At 43.3% G+C, this 20,761-nt stretch overlaps 2 protein-coding genes across 2 annotated transcripts in view; one reads left to right on the forward strand and one right to left on the reverse strand.

Moving 5' to 3' along the window:
* The window catches only part of LOC123770736 (uncharacterized), a 758,174-nt gene that overhangs the window by 92,794 nt on the left and 644,619 nt on the right, over nt 1-20,761 (reverse strand).
* Nucleotides 6,386-20,688, forward strand: LOC138353207 (aggrecan core protein-like). The gene is made up of 3 exons (XM_069306087.1): nt 6,386-6,392; nt 6,500-6,627; nt 20,215-20,688. Exons 1-3 carry the CDS (start codon nt 6,386-6,388, stop codon nt 20,686-20,688), a joined length of 609 nt encoding a protein of 202 aa, XP_069162188.1.

Here is a 20,761-nt window from a genome sequence, read left to right on the forward strand (position 1 = left end):
AGCTGGTCCCTGGAAGTTGCATTCCAGGGAGCTGGTCCCTGGAAGTTGCATTCCAGGGGAGCTGGTCAGAAGTTGCATTCCAGGGGAGCTGGTCCCTGGAAGTTGCATTCCAGGGAGCTGGTCCCTGGAAGTTGCATTCCAGGAAGTTGTACGCTGGAAGTTGTTTGGTTAGACGATTTCAATGGTGCCATCTGGGAGAGGGAGAGAGTTTGTCTCTTTGAGAGTTAGACCATATTAGGGAAATGTCGCGTGGTGGTGACGTTTGAAACTCTTCCCAGCTTGCTGGGAAACAAGACAATGGAAGCTGAATATAAGACAGAGTAGGGAAAAGACGAACAAAGAACTGACAGAGAGAGTGACCTATTTACACTCATTTGTGCCTGCAAGATCGACCTTTAGTTCCTGGACCCCGCCTTTCCTACACAATGAGCATATTTCCTCCATGAGGTTTCGAAAAGACTTCACTAATCCCCCCTCCTCTTTCTCTCCTCCCACCGCCCCCAACAAAGACCCTCTTCAGCCCCCAGGAGCTTCGACAGCTGTGAACGCAAGAGCCAGTCGGAAATTCTGGCAGCCATCGTTTCTGGTGTTTCCATGGCTGCAGCTCCAGGATAAACATCGCGGATGAGCGCTGTTGACACTCCAAACTTGGCTGCCGCCAGGGGCAGGGGAGAAGGGAGGCTGGAGGCTAAGAAACTCACCAGATACACGCAAGTCGAGGGCAAAAATCCACAATAAATCATTAAAGGACTGAAATAAGACTCCCCTTTCTAAACGTGTTTATTTTCTATGAGGAACGAAAAATTATATTTTTGTATACAAACTTTCTGTTTTGATGCGTGAAATGTTTTCAGGTAAATGTATTCACGTAGAGAAGGAGGAGGAGATGGAAGAGAAGAAGAAGAAGAAGGAGGTGGAGGAAGAAAAGGAAGAGGCAGAGGAGGAGAAAGGATTAGAAAAGGAGAATGATACTAGGCCAAGGCATGAAGGGTACTCACAGTTCACACAGGATGTTCGTGTTCTTCATGAACATAATGAACCAATCTAAGTTCGGTTTCAACACAAGTTTACTTCCCAAGTTTTCTTCATTACAAGTTTACATCCTGACAAATTTATCCATCACACGTTTCCTTCGTCATAATGAAAGTGATCAATGTGTCTGTTAAAGTTGAACCTTTTCCCCTCACACTTGTATACCCCTTGTATACCCAGGTATACTCCACGGAGGAATGGGGGGAGGGGGAGGGGAGAGGGGTATACTCCAGCACTGGAAACCTGTAGGAGTGCCTCAGGTGCCACTCCTATATAGGACCTATTATCTTCATACAACACATAAAGGATAGTTCTACCCTCAGTAGTATGTAAGCCCAACCACTTGGGCTGAACGGTAGAGCGACGGTCTCGCTTCATGCAGGTCAGAGTTCAATCCCCGACCGTCCAAGTGGTTGGGCACCATTCCTTCCCACCGTCCCATCCCAAATCCTTATCCTGACTCCTTCCAAGTGCTATATAGTCGTAATGGCTTGGCGCTTTCTCCTGATAAATTCTTCCTACCCCTCAGCTGTGTCACGTCGGTTCAATAACAATCTTCACCATGATGCCACCCACAACAGTTGCCTATCTCCCGGGGTACCTATATACAGCTAGGTGACCAGAAGCATCAGGTGAAAGGCCCATTATTTTTACTTATTGCTCTGTTCCTGGGCCTCAAAACATAGATTTTAACTGTTTTCATTTCGTATTTTATCAGTGGTATTAAAAACAAAAAAAAACTCCTTTTGCAAATTCCAAACGGATTAAAACGATTAAATTTCATATACAGTAAAGCAGTTTGAGCACATATTGTTCCCTGCCCCAAATACTGTGACCTCCTGATTGTGTTTAGGTCATGATTGTATGTAATGTGTAGGTCAAATACGCACACACACACACACACGCACACACACACACACACACACACACACACACACACGCACACATACACACACACACACGCAAGTTGACGCAGTTTTGGCGACTGCGATAGATAGGGATAACACACACTGTTAATGTATACCACATGCGATAGATGTATAGCGCCAAGGATAAACATACAGCGTCCGCTATGAAGGCATAGCAGCCGTTCCTACACATTTTCATTTACACTAACAATGAAAACAAATGTTTTTGTTATCACATAAAATGGTGTATTTGTTGTGACGAGAATTTGCCAAACATTTACATGGAGTCATTTGCCTGTGCTGGCCTCTCTGTCTCTCAGTTCCTGTCTGTATCTCTTGTCTATCTCTCGCTTGGTTGTTCTGTCTGTATATCTGCATATATAGACAGGCACCTCTGATTGTTCTACCTGTGTATGTGTATGACTGCTTGTTCTGCGTGTATATCTGTCTCGCTCTGGTAGTTCAGTCTGGCTATCCGTGTGTGTGTGTGTATGTGTGTGTATGTGTGTGTGTGTGTGTGTGTGTGTGTGTGTGTGTGTGTGTGTGTGTGTGTGTCTTCAACACTTTACTGTTCTAACATATAGTTGAACACAGTGTTCTTCTATATTGTTTCTTCCTTCCTCATTCTCTTTCTAATTTTCTCCTCTTTTTCCCTCTTATTCTCTCCTCTCTTCCTTATTCTCTTCTCTGTTACATCCATATTACGCTTGCCAGCCCTTTTCCCCCACAAGAAATATCATCCCTTAATTGTATAAATTAGGACGATCCAAAGGATAGGATTGTAGGATAGAAGGATTATAGGATTTCAGGATAGAAGGATTATAGGATTGTAGGAGAGATGGATTATAGGATTAAGTAAACAGGATTACCTCATGCCGTTACTTGCTGTTCACGGGTCTCCGTTATCATCAAAGATTTGGTCCGTTGTTTCTTATGTCTTCTTATCTTATCGGTCTTATCTTTTCCACCATCTTTATTCTCTCTTTTTTTCCTCCACCTCTCGCGTTCCCCTTCCAATTATCTTTTATTAATACTTGGTTATTTATTATTGAATAATTTTGCATTTCGGACAAAATAGATTTTTTTTATCATTTGTTTCTTTTCTTGTTGGTTTGTTATTCTATTTTTTTTAAATAATTTGTGTTAAAATTCTCTTTGTCCATCTGTCCCTGTTTGTGTCTTTTTCTTTATCGTATATTCTCCGAATTGTTCCATTTATTGGTCTGTTTTTCTGTCACTGGAAAAACTTTCAATTTTCTTTCTCACTCACAATGACAATCTTGCTTTTACTTTTCCCCTCCCTAAATAATTGGTTTTGTTTTGATTATATCTTTATTTACTGTATTTCCCCGTGGCTGGCCGCCATGTTTTCCCTTTTCGATTAAGGCGCAGCTGGGGTCCTCTCGGACGTAGGTTCGAATCCTCATCACGGCCCTTGTGAATTTGTCCCTCTTAAGATTCCCATTGTTGTTATAGATTCAGCTACTCGGAACAAGTTCCAAGTAGCACGGGCTATGGTGAGCCCGTAGTGGATTTACAGGAGCGGAGCATTTCTCAAGATTCCCATTGCCTTCCTATCCTTCAATAAACACAATAGGCTCCAAGCACCATTGCCACCTGTGTCACCTTACCTTGAAATAGAGCACGTGGACCTTAGGTGAGACCAAAGAGCCGCAGCTCAACCCCCGCAAGCACAACTAGGTGAGTACCTAGCCCATCTAGAATCGCAAAAAGGGGCCCCCAATCCTCACACCTTCCATAGTTTCCGGGCCCCCAGCGAAGGGCCGGGTCCCCAGCGAAGGGCCGGGCCCCCAGCAAAGGGCCGGGTCCCCAGCGAAGGACCAGGCCCCCCCCAGCAAAGGGCCGGGTCACCAGATGGCAAGGTGAGATTAACACCATCAGTTCCCGACGACTCGGCGCCGTAAAAAGCGAAAGAGATATCGAATAAGCACTTGGAGTAACGAATTCCCTGTTTATTTTTGTTCTCAGCAACGGCTGTGAGAAATGCTGACCTACAGTGTGGGGAGGGAAGAGGGAGGAGAGGGAGATGGATAGTTAAGACAGATAGATGGATAGATTAGTGGACGCCTTCTTCTAGCCACTTACTCCTAGATTAAACACGCGTGAATTGAATGACATCTTGGTGACTATTTATTTACCCCTAACCCCTTCTTTCCTTCCAATTATGTATTTGGTGTTAATATTCTTAACAAGGTCTTGAATGGTGGTCTACGTCGTGTTCTTCACTTAAGAACACATCATTTACACGTCGCAAGTCGCCATTTACAACTTACAACTCTGCTGCCTATTTGTAAATATTTTCAAACATTGTAAACATTGAAATGTGTAAAATATTATCCCACCCAAAGACGTAAAAGAAAAAGAAAACGAGCACGAGTCCAGGACAAAAAAAGGAAAAAAAAAGAATATTAACACCCGTCTGAAAGAACGAGGTTATCATTGGTTATTGGGAGTTTACCGCAAGGCAAATCCGACGATCATTGGATAATTGCTCTTCTTTTCTGGGCCCTGGGCGGTGTTGGCAGGGAGGGGGGGGGTGAGGAGGTGCTGATATTGACAGTTATTGTGATTGCTTTTATGCTTGAGAGAAAAAGGGTCGGTATAATAGGGGAGGAGAGAGAGAGAGAGAGAGAGAGAGAGAGAGAGAGAGAGAGAGAGAGAGAGAGAGAGAGAGAGAGAGAGAGAGAGAGAGAGAGAGAGAGAGAGAGAGAGAGAGAGAGAGAGAGAGAGAATGATGTATCAGGGTAAATGAGGAATAATTCAAAATACGTTCACATAAATTGCCACTGACTTATCCACATATATTCACTCCATACCTTCCCACACTCCACATCACGTCCTTATCCACAACTACACACACACCTACAAAGTTATGTCAACTATACCCACATGGGAGTGGGTTATGTCCACTCCCAGGTCATTCTTCTTTTCTGATTGTAGAATCTGTCTTCCTTTCATCGTATACTGCTGTACTGGTCTCCGCACTCCTGTTCTAATCCTAATACCTTTGCATTTGGGTGGGTTAAACTCCAGCAGCCATTTTTCAGACGTGGAGCGTGTCCAAATGCGTCTGTAAATGCATCACAATCTACCTCTGTCGTGACTCTACTCATCAGTTTCACCTCATCTGCGAACATTGATAGCAAAGGAGCCAATATCCTTTGTGAGGTCATTGACTGAAATAAGAAAAAGTATGGGCCCTAGAACCGCCCCTTGTGGAACTTCACTCGTAAACGCACTCCACTCTATGTCTTTGCTTTCACCGTAATCTTGAAATATGTTCCATATCATTTAGGCTTCACGGTTGCCAGCTTCAGGATATTAATGCTTAGTTAAAAGTTGGTAGGTGATAGATGAAGCCAGCCTCTCAGGTCAGCTACTACCCAACACATGAAACCAGTTGCTCACGTTGAGAGCAATAATCACCCAGTCTAGTCTCTGTGTTGGTGTCGGGAGTGGGTGGTGGATCTTCACACAGCATCAAAGGGTTCCAGCATTAACCTGGGGTGGGGGTGGGGGGTTATCATAGACTTCAGACCCTCTGACTTAAGCTATATCAAATGCCGGAAGACGTTTCGATCCATTACAGCCTCTATGATGAAGATGCAGGGTCACACGGTATCATCATGATGTGATGAATGCCATTTCCTAATTTCCAGGATTCATCAAGCATTTACGCGACCACTTACGAGACATGTACATCTTTCCATAATCATACCAACTTAGTTTGCATTTATTAAACAGTTTACGAGCTTCGAACCTTAACAACTCGAGGTTAATGTTATAAACAACCTCCTGGTGCTTCAGAACCTCATAAACTATTAATTAAATATACAAATTCCCCCATAATTGAGGAAAGATCTACAGGTTTCGTAAGATATTGCGTAAATGGTTGATGGATCCTGGTTGAGGTATCAACCTGTAGGATTGATGCACTACATAACACTGACGTTATATCAACGTTAAAATTCTAATTATTATTCGCGACAATTTACAAGTGTCTTTTGTTATCTGTTTTTGACACATCTCAACATAGCGGAAAATTGGCTTTTGAGAAACATTTTTTGGGTTGAAATTTAACATGAAACTCTCAAACAAGATTCTGTGAGCCAGTGGTTGATGGTTGGGTTAAGGAACATTTGGTCCGTGTTGATGAGGACTGGCTGGTAAAGTGGAATGACACAAAATAGACCCAAATACCCGAACAAATGCTGTTAGCAACTGGGTAAAACCTGCGGACATTGCAAGAGCCCTGTGGAACATGGAACACTATGGAACACACAGTATGGAACATCGAGGCACACCCTATGGGAAGAGGGTGGAGAGGGGACGAGAGGTGTGAGAATGGGGAAAAGTGAAGAGGGAATAGAGTGAGAGGGAGGCTAGAGCGGGAATGAGAAAGAGAGAAGTAGGAGAGGGCGGATATGGAAAGTGAGACGGGAAATAGGAAATAAAAGAGACGAGACAGGAGGAAGAAGACACCAAGGCACAACCGGACAATTTTCCCCTTCCTAGTAACAGATAAATATATTCATTAGTATTCGAGGAAAGTGATGTGGGCGTCTTAAGGGTCGGCCACGAGGGCAGTGAACCATGTAAGGACATCAAGAGTGGCAGCTCCGCCATCAAAGGGACGGGAGCTAGTGGCGGCAGCGGAGCTGGTTTGGTAATGATGTTAGTGGTGTTCGTTAACACCCAACAGCAGCCCGTAAACAGGTAGTGTGAGTAATGCCTCTCTCTTTCTCTCTCTCTCTCTCTCTCTCTCTCTCTCTCTCTCTCTCTCTCTCTCTCTCTCTCTCTCTCTCTCTCTCACCCACACACAAGCCTCAAAGACCCGACTTGCCAACTCTCAGGACCTTACCGCCACACCAGGAGACGTGTCTGTCCCACACAAGTGGCAAGCATGTCCAACATCAGGGGAATGTTTCTCTTATACTAGGGGGCAAATATGTCCCGATCCAGGGGCATCTCTTTCCCATACCAGAGGCATGTCTCTCCATGCCGTCAGGGTCTGTACAAGGACGCCGATGGAAGGAGTAATTGTACACTTGAATGCCTTTCTAAACTATCCCCTTCTGGGGCGCAGACGATCCGCCAAAATCACATTGGCCAAAGCCCCCCCGCCCACATGACAGCATAGGGAGTACCCCCGCCCACATGCCAGCAGCCGGAGCCCCCCCCCCCCCGCCCACAACCCACACGCCCACCTCCACAAATACCGGCTGCCGTTCGTGGCAGCAAGAGTATTGTATACAGGTAATAGTTCTTCCCCCTTAAATATCCTGAGAGTATTACGTGCCTCTCTAAATTCATATCATTTCCAGACATTACGCTTCCAGTAAATGAACATGTGCAGGTGACTATTTTACGTTTTCTATTTATACAATCATACACGAATGGGTATAAATTTACATACACAGAATAGAACTCGGACGAGAGCGGCATCGTACCTTACACGAAAGAGACATCTTGTGAAGTAAGTTTCCTTAAGATATGTGTCTGGGTAGAATGACCTGACCTTCGACCTTTCACCCCAGACGGGCGAGTTAGACCTGGACAATTTGCTGAACCTTATTACGGAGATCTGGCGTCGTGGAAGGTGACAATATTAGTACAAGCGGCGGCTGGATAAGTTTCCAGAGAGCCTCGCTACCCTGGAACATGACCACAACCCAACAACCTCTATACGGGCTCACCATAGCCCGTGCTGCTTGGAACTTTTTGTTCCAAGTAGCGAATCTTAAACAACATCAACCGACAACCGTAGCTATTTATACCTTTGGATAATTTATAGTCAACTGGACACTAGGACCAGAGGTATTGGTGAGGGGGAAGGGGGTCACCTCTGTGACACAATTTCACTAATGGAACCCACAGCACACTTGTAACTCTCCCCCACACAATACCCACCACACACATGCCCCACACAATACCCATCCACCACAATCTCCTCCACACAGTAACCACTCCGTCTCCCCTCCTCCCACAACACGGGGATCGTTACAACTTAAGCAACACATCCTTCTAAGCTCCTAACCCCACTGAAAATATGTCTCCCAGCGCTCAGTACCGCTGGGAATATGCGTCTCAGCTTCAAAACATGAGGAGAGGGGCAATTTGCATCACAAAAGTCTAGAGATCGTGAGGTAGAGTTTTGTTGGTGTGGTATATGAGATGTCTCTCTAAGTGTCACTTACGATGAGACGACAGGAGGCATCAAAGGCTGGTGCTCAGTTACGACAGCGTGGGAATATTCGCACTTGGTGACACCCTCTGGAAGTTGGGGATAAACAGTGCTACTCCACTTACACTGCTGCTTTCTTCCTCCAGATACGGAATGATTACACCTGTTAACTGTAATGATTCACCTGTGGAATGATTACACCTGTTAACTGTAATGATTCACCTGTGGAATGATTACACCTGTTAACTGTAATGTAACCTGTGGAATGATTACACCTGTTAACTGTAATGTAACCTGTGGAATGATTACACCTGTTAACTATAATGTAACCTGTGGAATGATTACACCTGTTAACTATAATGTAACCTGCGGAATGATTACACCTGTTAACTATAATGTAACTTGTGGAATGATTACACCTGTTAACTATAATGTAACCTGTGGAATGATTACACCTGTTAACTGTAATGATTCACCTGTGGAATGATTACACCTGTCAACCTCTGTCTGTAATATCCATACAAGCCTCGAAATCGTTTTTATTAAATAATTTTACGAATCGAAAAGACAATGATTTATCATCTTTAAATTCACCTTTAAATTATAATGTGTTTAAATTTTTAATTTAAACACAATTTTGATTGTAGAGTGCTGAAAATGTCGATAATTTTTATATTTATCTTGACTGAGTTAGTTATTGGGTTTAATGCATTTAGAGATTTGTTTACAGAGCGGTTTGCATTGACACAGAAAAACGCTTGCAAGATTGGCACCTAAAGGAGATCCATTGCAAGACTCGATTTGTTTATAATACTTATAAGAGTGCATATAGAATTATGTAAATCTAAATCTGAAAAGATATCTAAATTGTTTTCAAGTCACATAAAAATGGCAAAGATAACAAGAGTTTCTTAGGCGGGAATAATTATCAACAAGATTCAAGATAAAGTCACATTTAACTTGCGAAATGTATTTCCTAAAATTACAAAATAATACAATGTATGCAGGCGATGAGTCACAATAACGTGGCTGAAGTATGTTGACCAGACCACACACTAGAAATTGAAGGGACGACGACGTTTCGGTCCGTCCTGGACCATTCTCCAGATGGTCCAGGACGGACCGAAACGTCGTCGTCCCTTCAACTTCTAGTGTGTGGTCTGGTCAAATACAATGTACTTATTGCCGGCTACAAAGTGTAACCATGCAACAGGACACTAAAGTGAGCCATTAGTTACATATTCCAGTTACTGACAATTGGAAAATGTAAACTTGAAACTACCATTTAAACCACCAGTAACGAAGACTGTAATAACACCCTATAGTTTAGCAGCCCTCCAAGGTTGCAAGGTGACCACATCTGACTGTTGTCAGGTGTGTGTATACCTGACATTCCCTCTGACCTGGACACCCACATCTGACTGTTGTCAGGTGTGTGTATACCTGACATTCCCTCTGACCTGGACACCCACATCTGACTGTTGTCAGGTGTGTGTATACCTGACATTCCCTCTGACCTGGACACTTGGCTTTAATCAAGCATCTTTTAATGTCAATGTCATCTTTTAATGTCATCTTCGTGGCAAGCTATCTTTCCCTCTGACTAACGTCACATAAGAACATGGCGGCCCTGTTGCAAAGTCACACGTACACCTGTGTCTAAGGGCTATAATATGGGTTATCTTGAGGTTATCTTGAGATGATTTCGGGGGCTTAGCGTCCCCGCGGCCCGGTCCTCGACCAGGCCTCCTTTTTGTTACACACCCCGAGGAAGCAGCCCGTAGCAGCTGTCTAACTCCCAGGTACCTACTTACTGCTAAGATGAAAGAAACTCTGCCCATTTGTTGCCGCCTCCACCGGGGATGGAACCCTGAACCTTAGGACTACGAATCCCGAGGGCTGTCCACTCAGCCGTAAGGCCCCCTTCTGGGTACTCTACTATCTACATTGTTAACTTGTATATAGAGTACTTGGAGACACACATTCCCTCCCGGATCATACCTTGCTACATATGATCGGGTACAGATACGTTGATAACATATTCACAAGTAAAGATGCTGGTTATCTTGAGAGGTTATCTTGAGATGATTTCGGGGCTTTAGTGTCCCCGAAGCCCGGTCCTCGACCAGGCCTCCACCCCCCAGGAAGCAGCCCGTGAGAGCTGGCTAACACCCGGGTACCTATTTTACTGTAAGGTAACAGGGGCATAGGGTGAAAGAAACTCTGCCCATTGTTTCTCGCCGGCGCCTGGGATCGAACCCAGGACCACAGGATCACAAGTCCAGCGTGCTGTCCGCTCGGCCGACCGGCTCCCTGCTGGCTAGGACCGTTCTCCCAATTGTTCAATACAAGCAGCTAGGGAATTTATAGTACTATATTAAAAGATGAATGGCAGCCAGGTGAGGAATGACCTTAGATGTCTCGGTAATAGAGACAGATGTCTCCAGGTGTCTTAGATGTCTCCACTAGGCTACGAGGGGCCTTGTAGCCTAGTGGATAGCGCGCAGGACTCGTAATTCTGTGGCGCGGGTTCGATTCCCGCACGAGGCAGAAACAAATGGGCAAAGTTTCTTTCACCCTGAATGCCCCTGTTACCTAGCAGTAAATAGGTACCTGGGAGTTAGTCAGCTGTCACGGGCTGCTTCCTGGGGGTGGAGGCCTGGTCGAGGACCGGGCCGCGGGGACACTAAAAGCCCCGCAATCATCTCAAGATAACCTCAAGATAATAAAGACAATAATTCGCTCACCTTCACAGTTTAAAGAAAGGACACCTCCGTTACGTCAGTAAATATTGGAATAAAGTAATTAAATGGTTACAAAGTGTCGCTTATCCTCGTTTCCCAAGACGCCAGACCTAACATTACAACATATAAGATCCTCACACTTGTAATCTCTCAGCACCGCTCTTGTCCCAGGTAAGTCCACTACGGGCTCACCATAGCCCGTGCTACTTGCTCCGCTCCTGTGCCAGGTAAGTTACGGGCTCACCATAGCCCGTGCTACTTGCCCCGCTCCTGTGCCAGGTAAGTCCACTACGGGCTCACTATAGCCCGTGCTACTTACCCCGCTCCTGTGCCAGGTAAGTTACGGGCTCACCATAGCCCGTGCTACTTGGAACTTGTTCCGAGTAGCTGAATCTATAACAACAACAACAGCATGTAATCTCTGCTGAAGAGAGACCCATCACGGCACAGAAATATTGAGTTGATATTTCTTGTGCTTTATCTAAATTCATCATTTGGTTATATATTTAAGTAAAGGTTTATCCTATAATAATACAACGTCGATAACCTGAAAGCCAGAATTAACAACGTCGTTTGGAGGTGGGGTTTGGTTCTTCTTAAACCAACGACCAATATTTCCCCTTAATTCGCTGTGCCCAGCAAAGTCGTCTACTAATCATGAACGCGATGGAACACAAAGTTTGAAATTCCACACAGATTTTTTTCCAATGTAAAAATCGACTGCCAGATCGTGCTCTATTGATAAAAATGCTAAGGTCAGGCTTGGAAAAAATAAAAGGTTGGAAACAGCTTCAGAAATTCTGGAATGAAAAACTTTTCATCCTATTGTGGAAAATAATCCACTGTTACTTTAGAAAAGACAATATTGGAATTATAGGCTTACAACTATAGGATATATATATATATATATATATATATATATATATATATATATATATATATATATATATATATATATATATATATTATTAAATATGACCGAAAAAGTAAGATTAATAATTCTAACACGAATTTTCTCAATCTTTCGTACATTTCTTTTCACTGTTGGAGGTAATTCAAAAATCAATTCTCCAAAATTCATTTTTATTTCTAGTCTGACGCGACACTTGAGCGCGTTTCGTAAAACTTATTACATTTTCAAAGACTTTACACATACACAACTGTGAAAAGTTGAAAGTCTTATTTCAAAAGTCTTTGAAAATGTAATAAGTTTTACGAAACGCGCTCAAGTGTCGCGTCAGACTAGAAATAAAAATGAATTTTGGAGAATTGATTTTTGAATTACCTCCAACAGTGAAAAGAAATGTACGAAAGATTGAGAAAATTCGTGTTAGAATTACTAATCTTACTTTTTCGGTCATATTTAATAATATATGTCTACAGGAAAGACTGCTACCAAAATATACTAATATATATATATATATATATATATATATATATATATATATATATATATATATATATATATATATATATATATATATATATATATGAGCATATCTCGTGAAGCAATTCGCTCTGTGATTACATCTGAAGCTTCGATATAAACCTCATTAGCATATAAATGAAAGTACCTGCCTTTACGTTAAGCACTGACGGCCTGTGTCACACAATGTCCATAAAATGCTGTTCCCAGTGACAGATGCAATTTTTTTACCTATCTTAATGGAGTCCTTGCAACGATCACTGTAGCCACGCAACTCCACAAGGCAACATTATTATCTTGCGTTGTGTTTGTTCTGGTGGTGTTTGAGGGACGACCCTCCTGGTGCTCGCAGCAGCAGGGGCAGGGGCAGCAGCAGCAGCAGGGGTAGCAGCAGGGGCAGCAGCAGCAGGGGCAGCAGCAGCAGGGGTAGCAGCAGAGGTAGCAGCAGGGGTAGCAGCAGAGGTAGCAGCAGGGGCAGGGGCAGCAGCAGCAGGGGTAGCAGCAGGGGTAGCAGCAGGGGTAGCAGCAGCAGCAGCAGCAGCAGCAAGAGAGCGAGAGGGGTAGCCAGGGGAGTGTGAGAAGACGCCCCACTAACAGTGTTATAGGGGTAGAAGGTAGGAGATGAGGGCGGGATGGATAACGAAGGGAAACAGTTAGGAAACGAGGGGAAAGGGGTGATGGAAGAGGGGAGGGCGAAATAGAGTGATATGTTACATGCAGGATAGGTGACAAGCAAAAAGTGATGAGGGAAGATGGCAAAGGGGGAGGGGAGATTGCAAGGGGAAGGGGGAGATGACAAGGGGGAGGGAAAGATATCAAGAGTTCCTAGCCTATAGGTAATAGTAATGGAGCTACCAGATATCAGCTTGACAATGATGTCAAGAAGTCTGAATACCATAAAGATCTAAGAGTCATCATTTGTATGAACCTTACAAACTCCAAAGCATAGAAGCACGTAGTAAAACCAATGGATATAAAAAAATGGATGTTTAGATTTAGTTAAAACCTGGGTAAATAATGGTCTGAAAACAAGGTTGTCGATTTGTGGAACAGATTACCAGGTAACATAATAGATGTACGATCATTTGATTGTTTCAAGCGTAGGTTAGACATATATATGAATGGGTTTGGGTGGATATAAATTGAAGCTTCCGCGAATGGCCCAATAGACCTTCTTCAGTTTCTTTGATTTTTATGTTCCTATGGGAAGAGAAAGAGATGGAAACATATGAATAAAATCATAAAATACGAATTAAGGAAACTGCAGAAGACTTACTGGTGCAAATGCGGCAGTATATGTCTGGCCTACACTCGAAACAATCCATCGATCCCAAATCTTTCCCAGTAATTAGTTCCACGAATCAACCACCTTGTTTCTAAACCATTATTTGCCCAATTTTTCCTAACTCTAAACTTCAATTTCTATCCATTGTTGGTAGTCCTATTTTTTGTTGATACATTAATAAAAATAGTTAATATCACCTGTGATATTCCGGCTTATCTATTTAAATACTTCAGTCATGTATTACAAATAATGACAGACGATATTTTATGAGAAGATAATTCAATAAAAAGTATATTAGTAAATTAGAGTTTGTAACACTGTAATGGGGCAAATAATGGGAAATAAATCAAATTTAAAAAATTGGCAAATAAACAGGCAAGAGAGGAATTGAAAAATGGACAGGAAATGCAGTAATTGATTTAATTAAAAATATAATAGGTAGCGCAACTTTGAAATATAATAGGGAATGCAAATGGGATATGTAATGGGCAAATAATGGGAAAATAAGTTTACTGAAATTTACTTCTATAATGGCAATTCAACTTAGTAAATCACACACAATAATAATCCATATAAATGCACAAGAAAACATATAAAATCATGAGACAATTATAGAAATATAAACCCTCTGGAATAAATTAACAAATCACCACAATTGTTCTGAGGGGAAATTTTATAACAAAGCAATTAATGCGAGAATTTACGTATATTTGAAACAGAAACAAGAAACTAACATATAAAATATAAATGGGCAATTGAACACCTACCTGGTGTCAAACTGAGAATACGTGAGACATGTGCTCACGTGTTTAGAAAAGCTACAACATGTGCAACAGGTGTTCAAACACCCGAGACTGTTGAGTTATCTTGAGAGGTTATCTTGAGATGATTTCGGGGCTGTAGTGTCCCCGCGGCCCGGTCCTCGACCAGGCCTCCACCCCCAGGAAGCAGCCCGTGACAGCTGACTAACTCCCAGGTACCTATTTACTGCTAGGTAACAGGGGCATTCAGGGTGAAAGAAACTTTTGCCCATTTGTTTCTGCCTCGTGTGGGAATCGAACCCGCGCCACAGAATTACGAGTCCTGCGCGCTATTCACCAGGCTACGAGGCCCCCTAATTAAACAAAGGCAAACACAACATCTGTCAGATACATATTAACTTTGTTTTTATGGTTTAATGTCCAGTTTAAGACGTATGTATCAAGGAACAAGTGCTTAGTGACCAACCAGCAGGTATACTGTGGGATCGAACATGGTCCAGATCAGAATTCCAGAGAATACATTCACTGAGGTCCAACAATCTCAAGTCACACAGCTGACTTAAAGAAACACGTAAGTCAACTTTACAAAGCTGGGCTCCTCGCTCACTAGTAAATAAAACATATGTAAATAAAGTTCCCTCTCTCTCTCACTTTCGTATTTACTATCTACTCTTTCTTTTACACATTTCAAAACATTTACAAAAAATTTAATGAAAATAAAATTATTTCATAACAAAATTCCAGTCAATACAAAAGTTCATCATCACTTATACGGGAAATTATAATTTATATCAAACAAATGTAAATAAAATGCAACATTCATCCCAGAGTCCTGAAATCCTCATATACTATTGTATTAACAACAGTCTGACAGTCAAACTGTGTTATTCACTGTGTTGCTTAGTTGTGTTGTTTGGTTGTGTTGCTTGTTTACAATGCTTGGTTGAGGTGGTTGTTTACAATTTACATAAACAAGGCGGGGACAGTCAGGCACAAAAGCCCCTCCATGGGAGCTATGATCACAACCTCAGAGGTAGAACAGGCGAGAAATGTGTACAAAAGTTTAAGAGTCTAATGTCTCAACACAAGAGATAAGTTTACCTAAACTTAAAAACTAAGTAGGTTAAGTTTTAAAAAGTGCCAATAAGCTTTCGGCTAAGTGCTATTAGCAGCAAGAACTGCACATTGACAGTTGCAAGTTTCGAGCGTTGTACATACGTTCTTAGGAAAGTGCTTCAACTTGCGACACAAGTTCTCAAGTTTAATAATACACTTTGCAACTTAAGATAAAAAATACAAAGACCTTTACTATGGGGGACAAAAACGTACTGTAAAAACAAATATACAATACACATGAGTGTAACATTAAATTCCAATGTGTGTGTGCGTGTGTGTGTGTGTGTGTATGTATACTCACCTAATTGTGCTTGCGGGGGTTGAGCTTTGGCTCTTTGGTCCCGCCTCTCAACCGTCAATCAACTGGTGTACAGATTCCTGAGCCTACTGGGCTCTATCATATCTACATTTGAAAATGTGTATGGAGTCAGCCTCCACCACATACCTTCCTAGTGCATTCCATTTTGTGTGTGTGTGTGTGTGTGTGTGTACTCACCTAGTTGTGTTTGCGGGGGTTGAGCTCTGGCTCTTTGGTCCCGCCTCTCAACCGTCAATCAACAGGTGTACAGATTCATGAGCCTATCGGGCTCTGTCATATCTACACTTGAAACTGTGTATGGAGTCAGCCTCCACCACATCACCCCCTAATGCATTCCATTTGTCAACCACTCTGACACTAAAAAAGTTCTTTCTAATATCTCTGTGGCTCATTTGGGCACTCAGTTTCCACCTGTGTCCCCTTGTGCGTGTTCCCCTTGTGTTAAATAGACTGTCTTTATCTACCCTATCAATCCCCTTCAGAATCTTGAATGTGGTGATCATGTCCCCCCTAACTCTTCTGTCTTCCAGCGAAGTGAGGTTTAATTCCCGTAGTCTCTCCTCGTAGCTCATACGAGGAGACACACACCTGTGTGTGTGTGTGTGTGTGTGTGTGTGTGTGTGTGTGTGTGTGTGTGTGTGTGTGTGTGTGTGTGTGTGTGTGTGTGGACTCAGGCCTCGTGTGGGAAAGGAGAAAAAGAGTGCTTCGGCTCTCTCCCTCTCAATGTCTCATAAGTAACTTGAGTATACTCTGATGTTAGACATATTGTGAAAGATTGAGTGGATGAGTGTGTTGACTAATAGTGAAAAATGGCGGCCAGATCATCAATCTACCCGTTCTCATCGATCGGCCTATGATGTGCCCCTACCTCAGAGCTCCACCTCTTACTAACCTGACGGTGAAGAAACCTCTCCTTCAATTTATATGAGGTCATTCAGGGGGTCCCTAAAAATCAAGACAGACGCACAACTAAACCATTTCTGTAACGTAAATTATACCTAAGATCTTTCTGATTCCAGCGGCCATCAACTACCGCGTTCCGATAGCCAGGTTCCAGAGGCTACAACAGTGTGAAATCATCTATCCATTCTACTACAGTGGGATCGTGCTCGGGGTCTGGAAATGCAAGGACAGCGGCCATCAACTCGTGGGCAATTCCATCAATAACTGGGATCGAACGCGGGTCCTGACATGGCGAGGCTATCAGCTCCAGACTAATTGTACCCCGGGAACGAGGCTGAGGTCACGGGAAAGACAACAGGTTCAACAGTGTCCTTAGTCGTCACTCTGGGTATGGTTGGTGGCGTGTTGGAAGCTTCCACTCTTCCTCCTTCCTTTTCCACCTGTTCCTTTTTCCTTCTTTTCCTCTTGTTCCTTCTTCCCTCCTACTCCTCCTCCTCCTATCCAGTACTCCCCGGACCCGTTGACAAGATATTGAACAAACTGTTTTATTTCAAGGTTTAATTATGAATTAATACCATAGGAAGTCTATGCTTCCGATGGTCATTTACCAATATATATATATATATATATATATATATATATATATATATATATATATATATATATATATATATATATATATATATATATATATATATTGGTAGCAGTCTTTCTTGTAAACATATGTTGTTGAATATGGCCGAAAGGGTAAGATTAATGATTCTAACACGAATCTTCTCAATAATTCTCAGGTTTTTCTTCACTATTGAGGGAAGTTGAAAAATTAACTCTCCAAGGTTCACTTTCACAATTTATTATGTTCTGATGGCTAGGGATGCGTTTCGCAAGGCACTCCTTACATTTTCAAAGACAAATTTGCAATGCTTAACAAGAGAGTGAGAGAGAGAGAGAGAGAGAGAGAGAGAGAGAGAGAGAGAGAGAGAGAGAGAGAGAGAGAGAGAGAGAGAGAGAGAGAGAGAGAGATAGGGGGTAGGGAGTGCGTGCATGCATGCGTATGTGTGTGTGGGTGTGTTTCAACAACACAGGATGCGTTTCCAGGCAGTACCACATATCCAGGGTGATCTCTTGATTTGCCACAACGTACAAAATACAATGTACTAACCTAACCTGAAACGTACGAACCCAACCCACCCTCCTAGCCTAACCTACCGATGCACAGGAAACGCGAATACTTGAGAGCCGGTAATTGTCATAGTACTTTGTAATTTGTACGTTGGGGACACATCCTAGAGGTAAAAAGAGAAACTGGTGATGGTTGTATTATACAACCCCCGATAAACAGTAGAAGATGTATACAAGAATACAAGAACACACTGAGGAGCTTATATAGACCTCATCCAAGGTCCAGCAACACTGGCTCAATGATAGCAAAGCTCTCACAAGGTTCTTCACTCATGAAGAACTTGACCGGAAATGTCAAGACATACAAAACAAGATTCATAACTGAGCTCAGACGACTGTCTTATGAGAAAATCCTGAGGAAACTCACTCATAAAACTTGAGAAAAGGCCAAGAAGGAATATGCTAACGGCATTTATAATTCAGAGGGGTGTCAACAGCGGCTTATAAGGAGATCATCACAAACACACACACACACACACACACACACACACACAATAACCTAACTACAGTTCCTCCACACACAACAGCTGATCACCGCCACACAACGCACCATTCCCTCAGATATCCAAGAGACAAACCAGAGCTAACAAGGCAATTCTAGTGTGAAGCAGGGGAACCATTACCTCGGTCGTTAGGATACGTCTCCTCAGGATTTAGGACTCAGCCAGTGTCAAGGGTCATTGGTGGGTGTGTCATGGGGTCTTAAAGGCGTTTGGTGGCTTTGAGGACAATCAGCGGTTGAAGTCAAGGGTCCTCACTCGAAGTCAGCAGTCCTCACTCGAAGTCAAAGAGTTATTACTCGAAGTCACGTCGTCTCACTCGAAGTAGATCCGGGGCCGGATCGCCGTCAGGAATGGCCTGGTTGGATCACTAATGTGTACTAAAATGTTAAGACTTGACAAGAATGTGTGAGAAAGCGCTTGAGACAGCCATCTCTGTCTCAAAAGATTGTCAAAGTTCGTTGCGGTTATTTTGGAGGGTGTTGGAAAATGTATGGAATGGTCCTGGAAGTGTACGTGTGTGGGTGTGAGTGTATGTTTATGTGAGTGTATGCGTGCTGGAGTGTGTATATGATTATCGAGTGCATGTGATGACGCCTGTCCATCACACAGAGGACCAAAGTGTATGCTAACGGTATTAAGGATGTAACAGTATTGACAACGAAGTGTCACGGAAATCAGTTGTTAATTGGCCTCAGAGGTTTTCCGTTTAGGGTTGAAGAGTCTTTAAGTGGGAATGCCAGATACAGCGTACACAAGCTATTAACGAGATGCCAGGGACCAGTCAAAGGCACTCATGGTGCCTGAAATAATGCAAAGTGGTTATTGATTTCAGAGGGTGTCAGTGGGAGTCAGGGGGGACGATGTGTGTGTCTGGAAGTGCCAAAGAGTGTGTCAAAGGTGTCAGAATGTCAGTAACGTATTTACAGGGAGCCAGAATGATGTGATTTCGTCAGGGATGGGTGACAAAGGGGGCACATATGGAATCAGTGGCAGTGATGATGGTGGTGGTAGTGGTGGTGATGGTGGTGGCAGTGATGGTGATAGTGGTAGCAGTGGTGGTGGTGGTGGTTACCTATCAGTGTCTATGGGGGAATGAGATCCAGCTCTTTACGCCTGCTAGCCTTATTGTATCTGTTGCGTTACAATTTAACTATTCAAACGTTAAAATCCTTTGTCGAATCTGGCCTTAAAGTTGTTGATGGAGATGGCAGCCTCCTCTCAGAGCATTCCACTTGCTGACCACCATACAGGGTACGAGTATTTCTTTTCATTCCTTCAACTCATTGAGTTTCCAGCTTCCACCTGTGTCTACTTGCTCTAGTTTCTTTCAATTTGAAGAGGTTATCCTTGTCCCACCTTATCTATTCTCCTCAGTATGTTCTAAGATGTGATTATATATTCCACCCTCTATCCCTTCTATCCTCTAAGGTTGTGTGGTTGTCATTGATCTATCCTTGTAGCTTAACCATCTTAGCTCTGGCGCCAATCTTGTTGCAAACATCTGAACCTTTTTGGTGGTGGTGATAGCGGTAGTGATGATAGCGTGATGGTGAGGATAATGGTGATGACCGGATATTACAACAGTCACAACACCACTTAGACGAGATGCAGCAGTAACCGCAGTGTAATTATGACCGGCTTCAACATTAAAAAAAAAACACACACACACAATCCGTCACAAGAACATATTCCCCCGCCTCCAGCAGTCCCAACGTCACACACCATATATTTGTGAGGGATACAAACACTAACATACACACAAAAACCAAACATCAGAGTGGCATCTGCAACACGTTGGGAAAGTTCAGTCATCTTTTTAAGACTCTGTAGCTGTTCCAGTCATCGCCCTGGACGCATCAGCCGGTTCCAGTCATCGTCCAGGACGTATCAGCCGTTCCGGTCATCGTCCTGGACGCCACAGCCGTTCCAGTCATCGTCCTGGACGCAACAGCCGTTCCAGTCATCGTCCTGGACGCAACAGCCGTTCCAGTCATCGTCCTGGACGCAACAGCAGTTCCAGTCATCGCCCTGGACGCCACAGCCGTTCCAGTCATCGTCCTGGACGTATCAGCCGTTCCAGTCATCGTCCTGGACGTATCAGCCGTTCCAGTCATCGTCCTGGACGTATCAGCCGTTCCAGTCATCATCCTGGACGCCACAGCCGTTCCAGTCATCGTCCTGGACGCCACAACCGTTCCAGTCATCGTCCTGGACGCCATAGCCGTTCCAGTCATCGTCCTGGACGCAACAGCCAGAGCTCCTAAACGAAACTTTGATAGAGACAGATCGTATGCGATGTCTTAGTCTTTCGGACATGTATTAAGAGCTCTAATTCTTACATCTGTAGAGCCAACACATCCACTCCCTTCCCAGTCTG

Source organism: Procambarus clarkii, chromosome 56, assembly GCF_040958095.1.
Source record: "Procambarus clarkii isolate CNS0578487 chromosome 56, FALCON_Pclarkii_2.0, whole genome shotgun sequence".
NCBI classification, from domain to species: Eukaryota; Metazoa; Arthropoda; class Malacostraca; order Decapoda; family Cambaridae; genus Procambarus; species Procambarus clarkii.

Bases quoted from the DNA above. Each gene is read 5' to 3' on its own strand.
- LOC138353207 (XM_069306087.1), top strand. The intron at 6,628-20,214 runs GTAATGATGTTA...AAGACTCTGTAG, and splicing joins GCGGCAGCGGAGCTGGTTTG to CTGTTCCAGTCATCGCCCTG.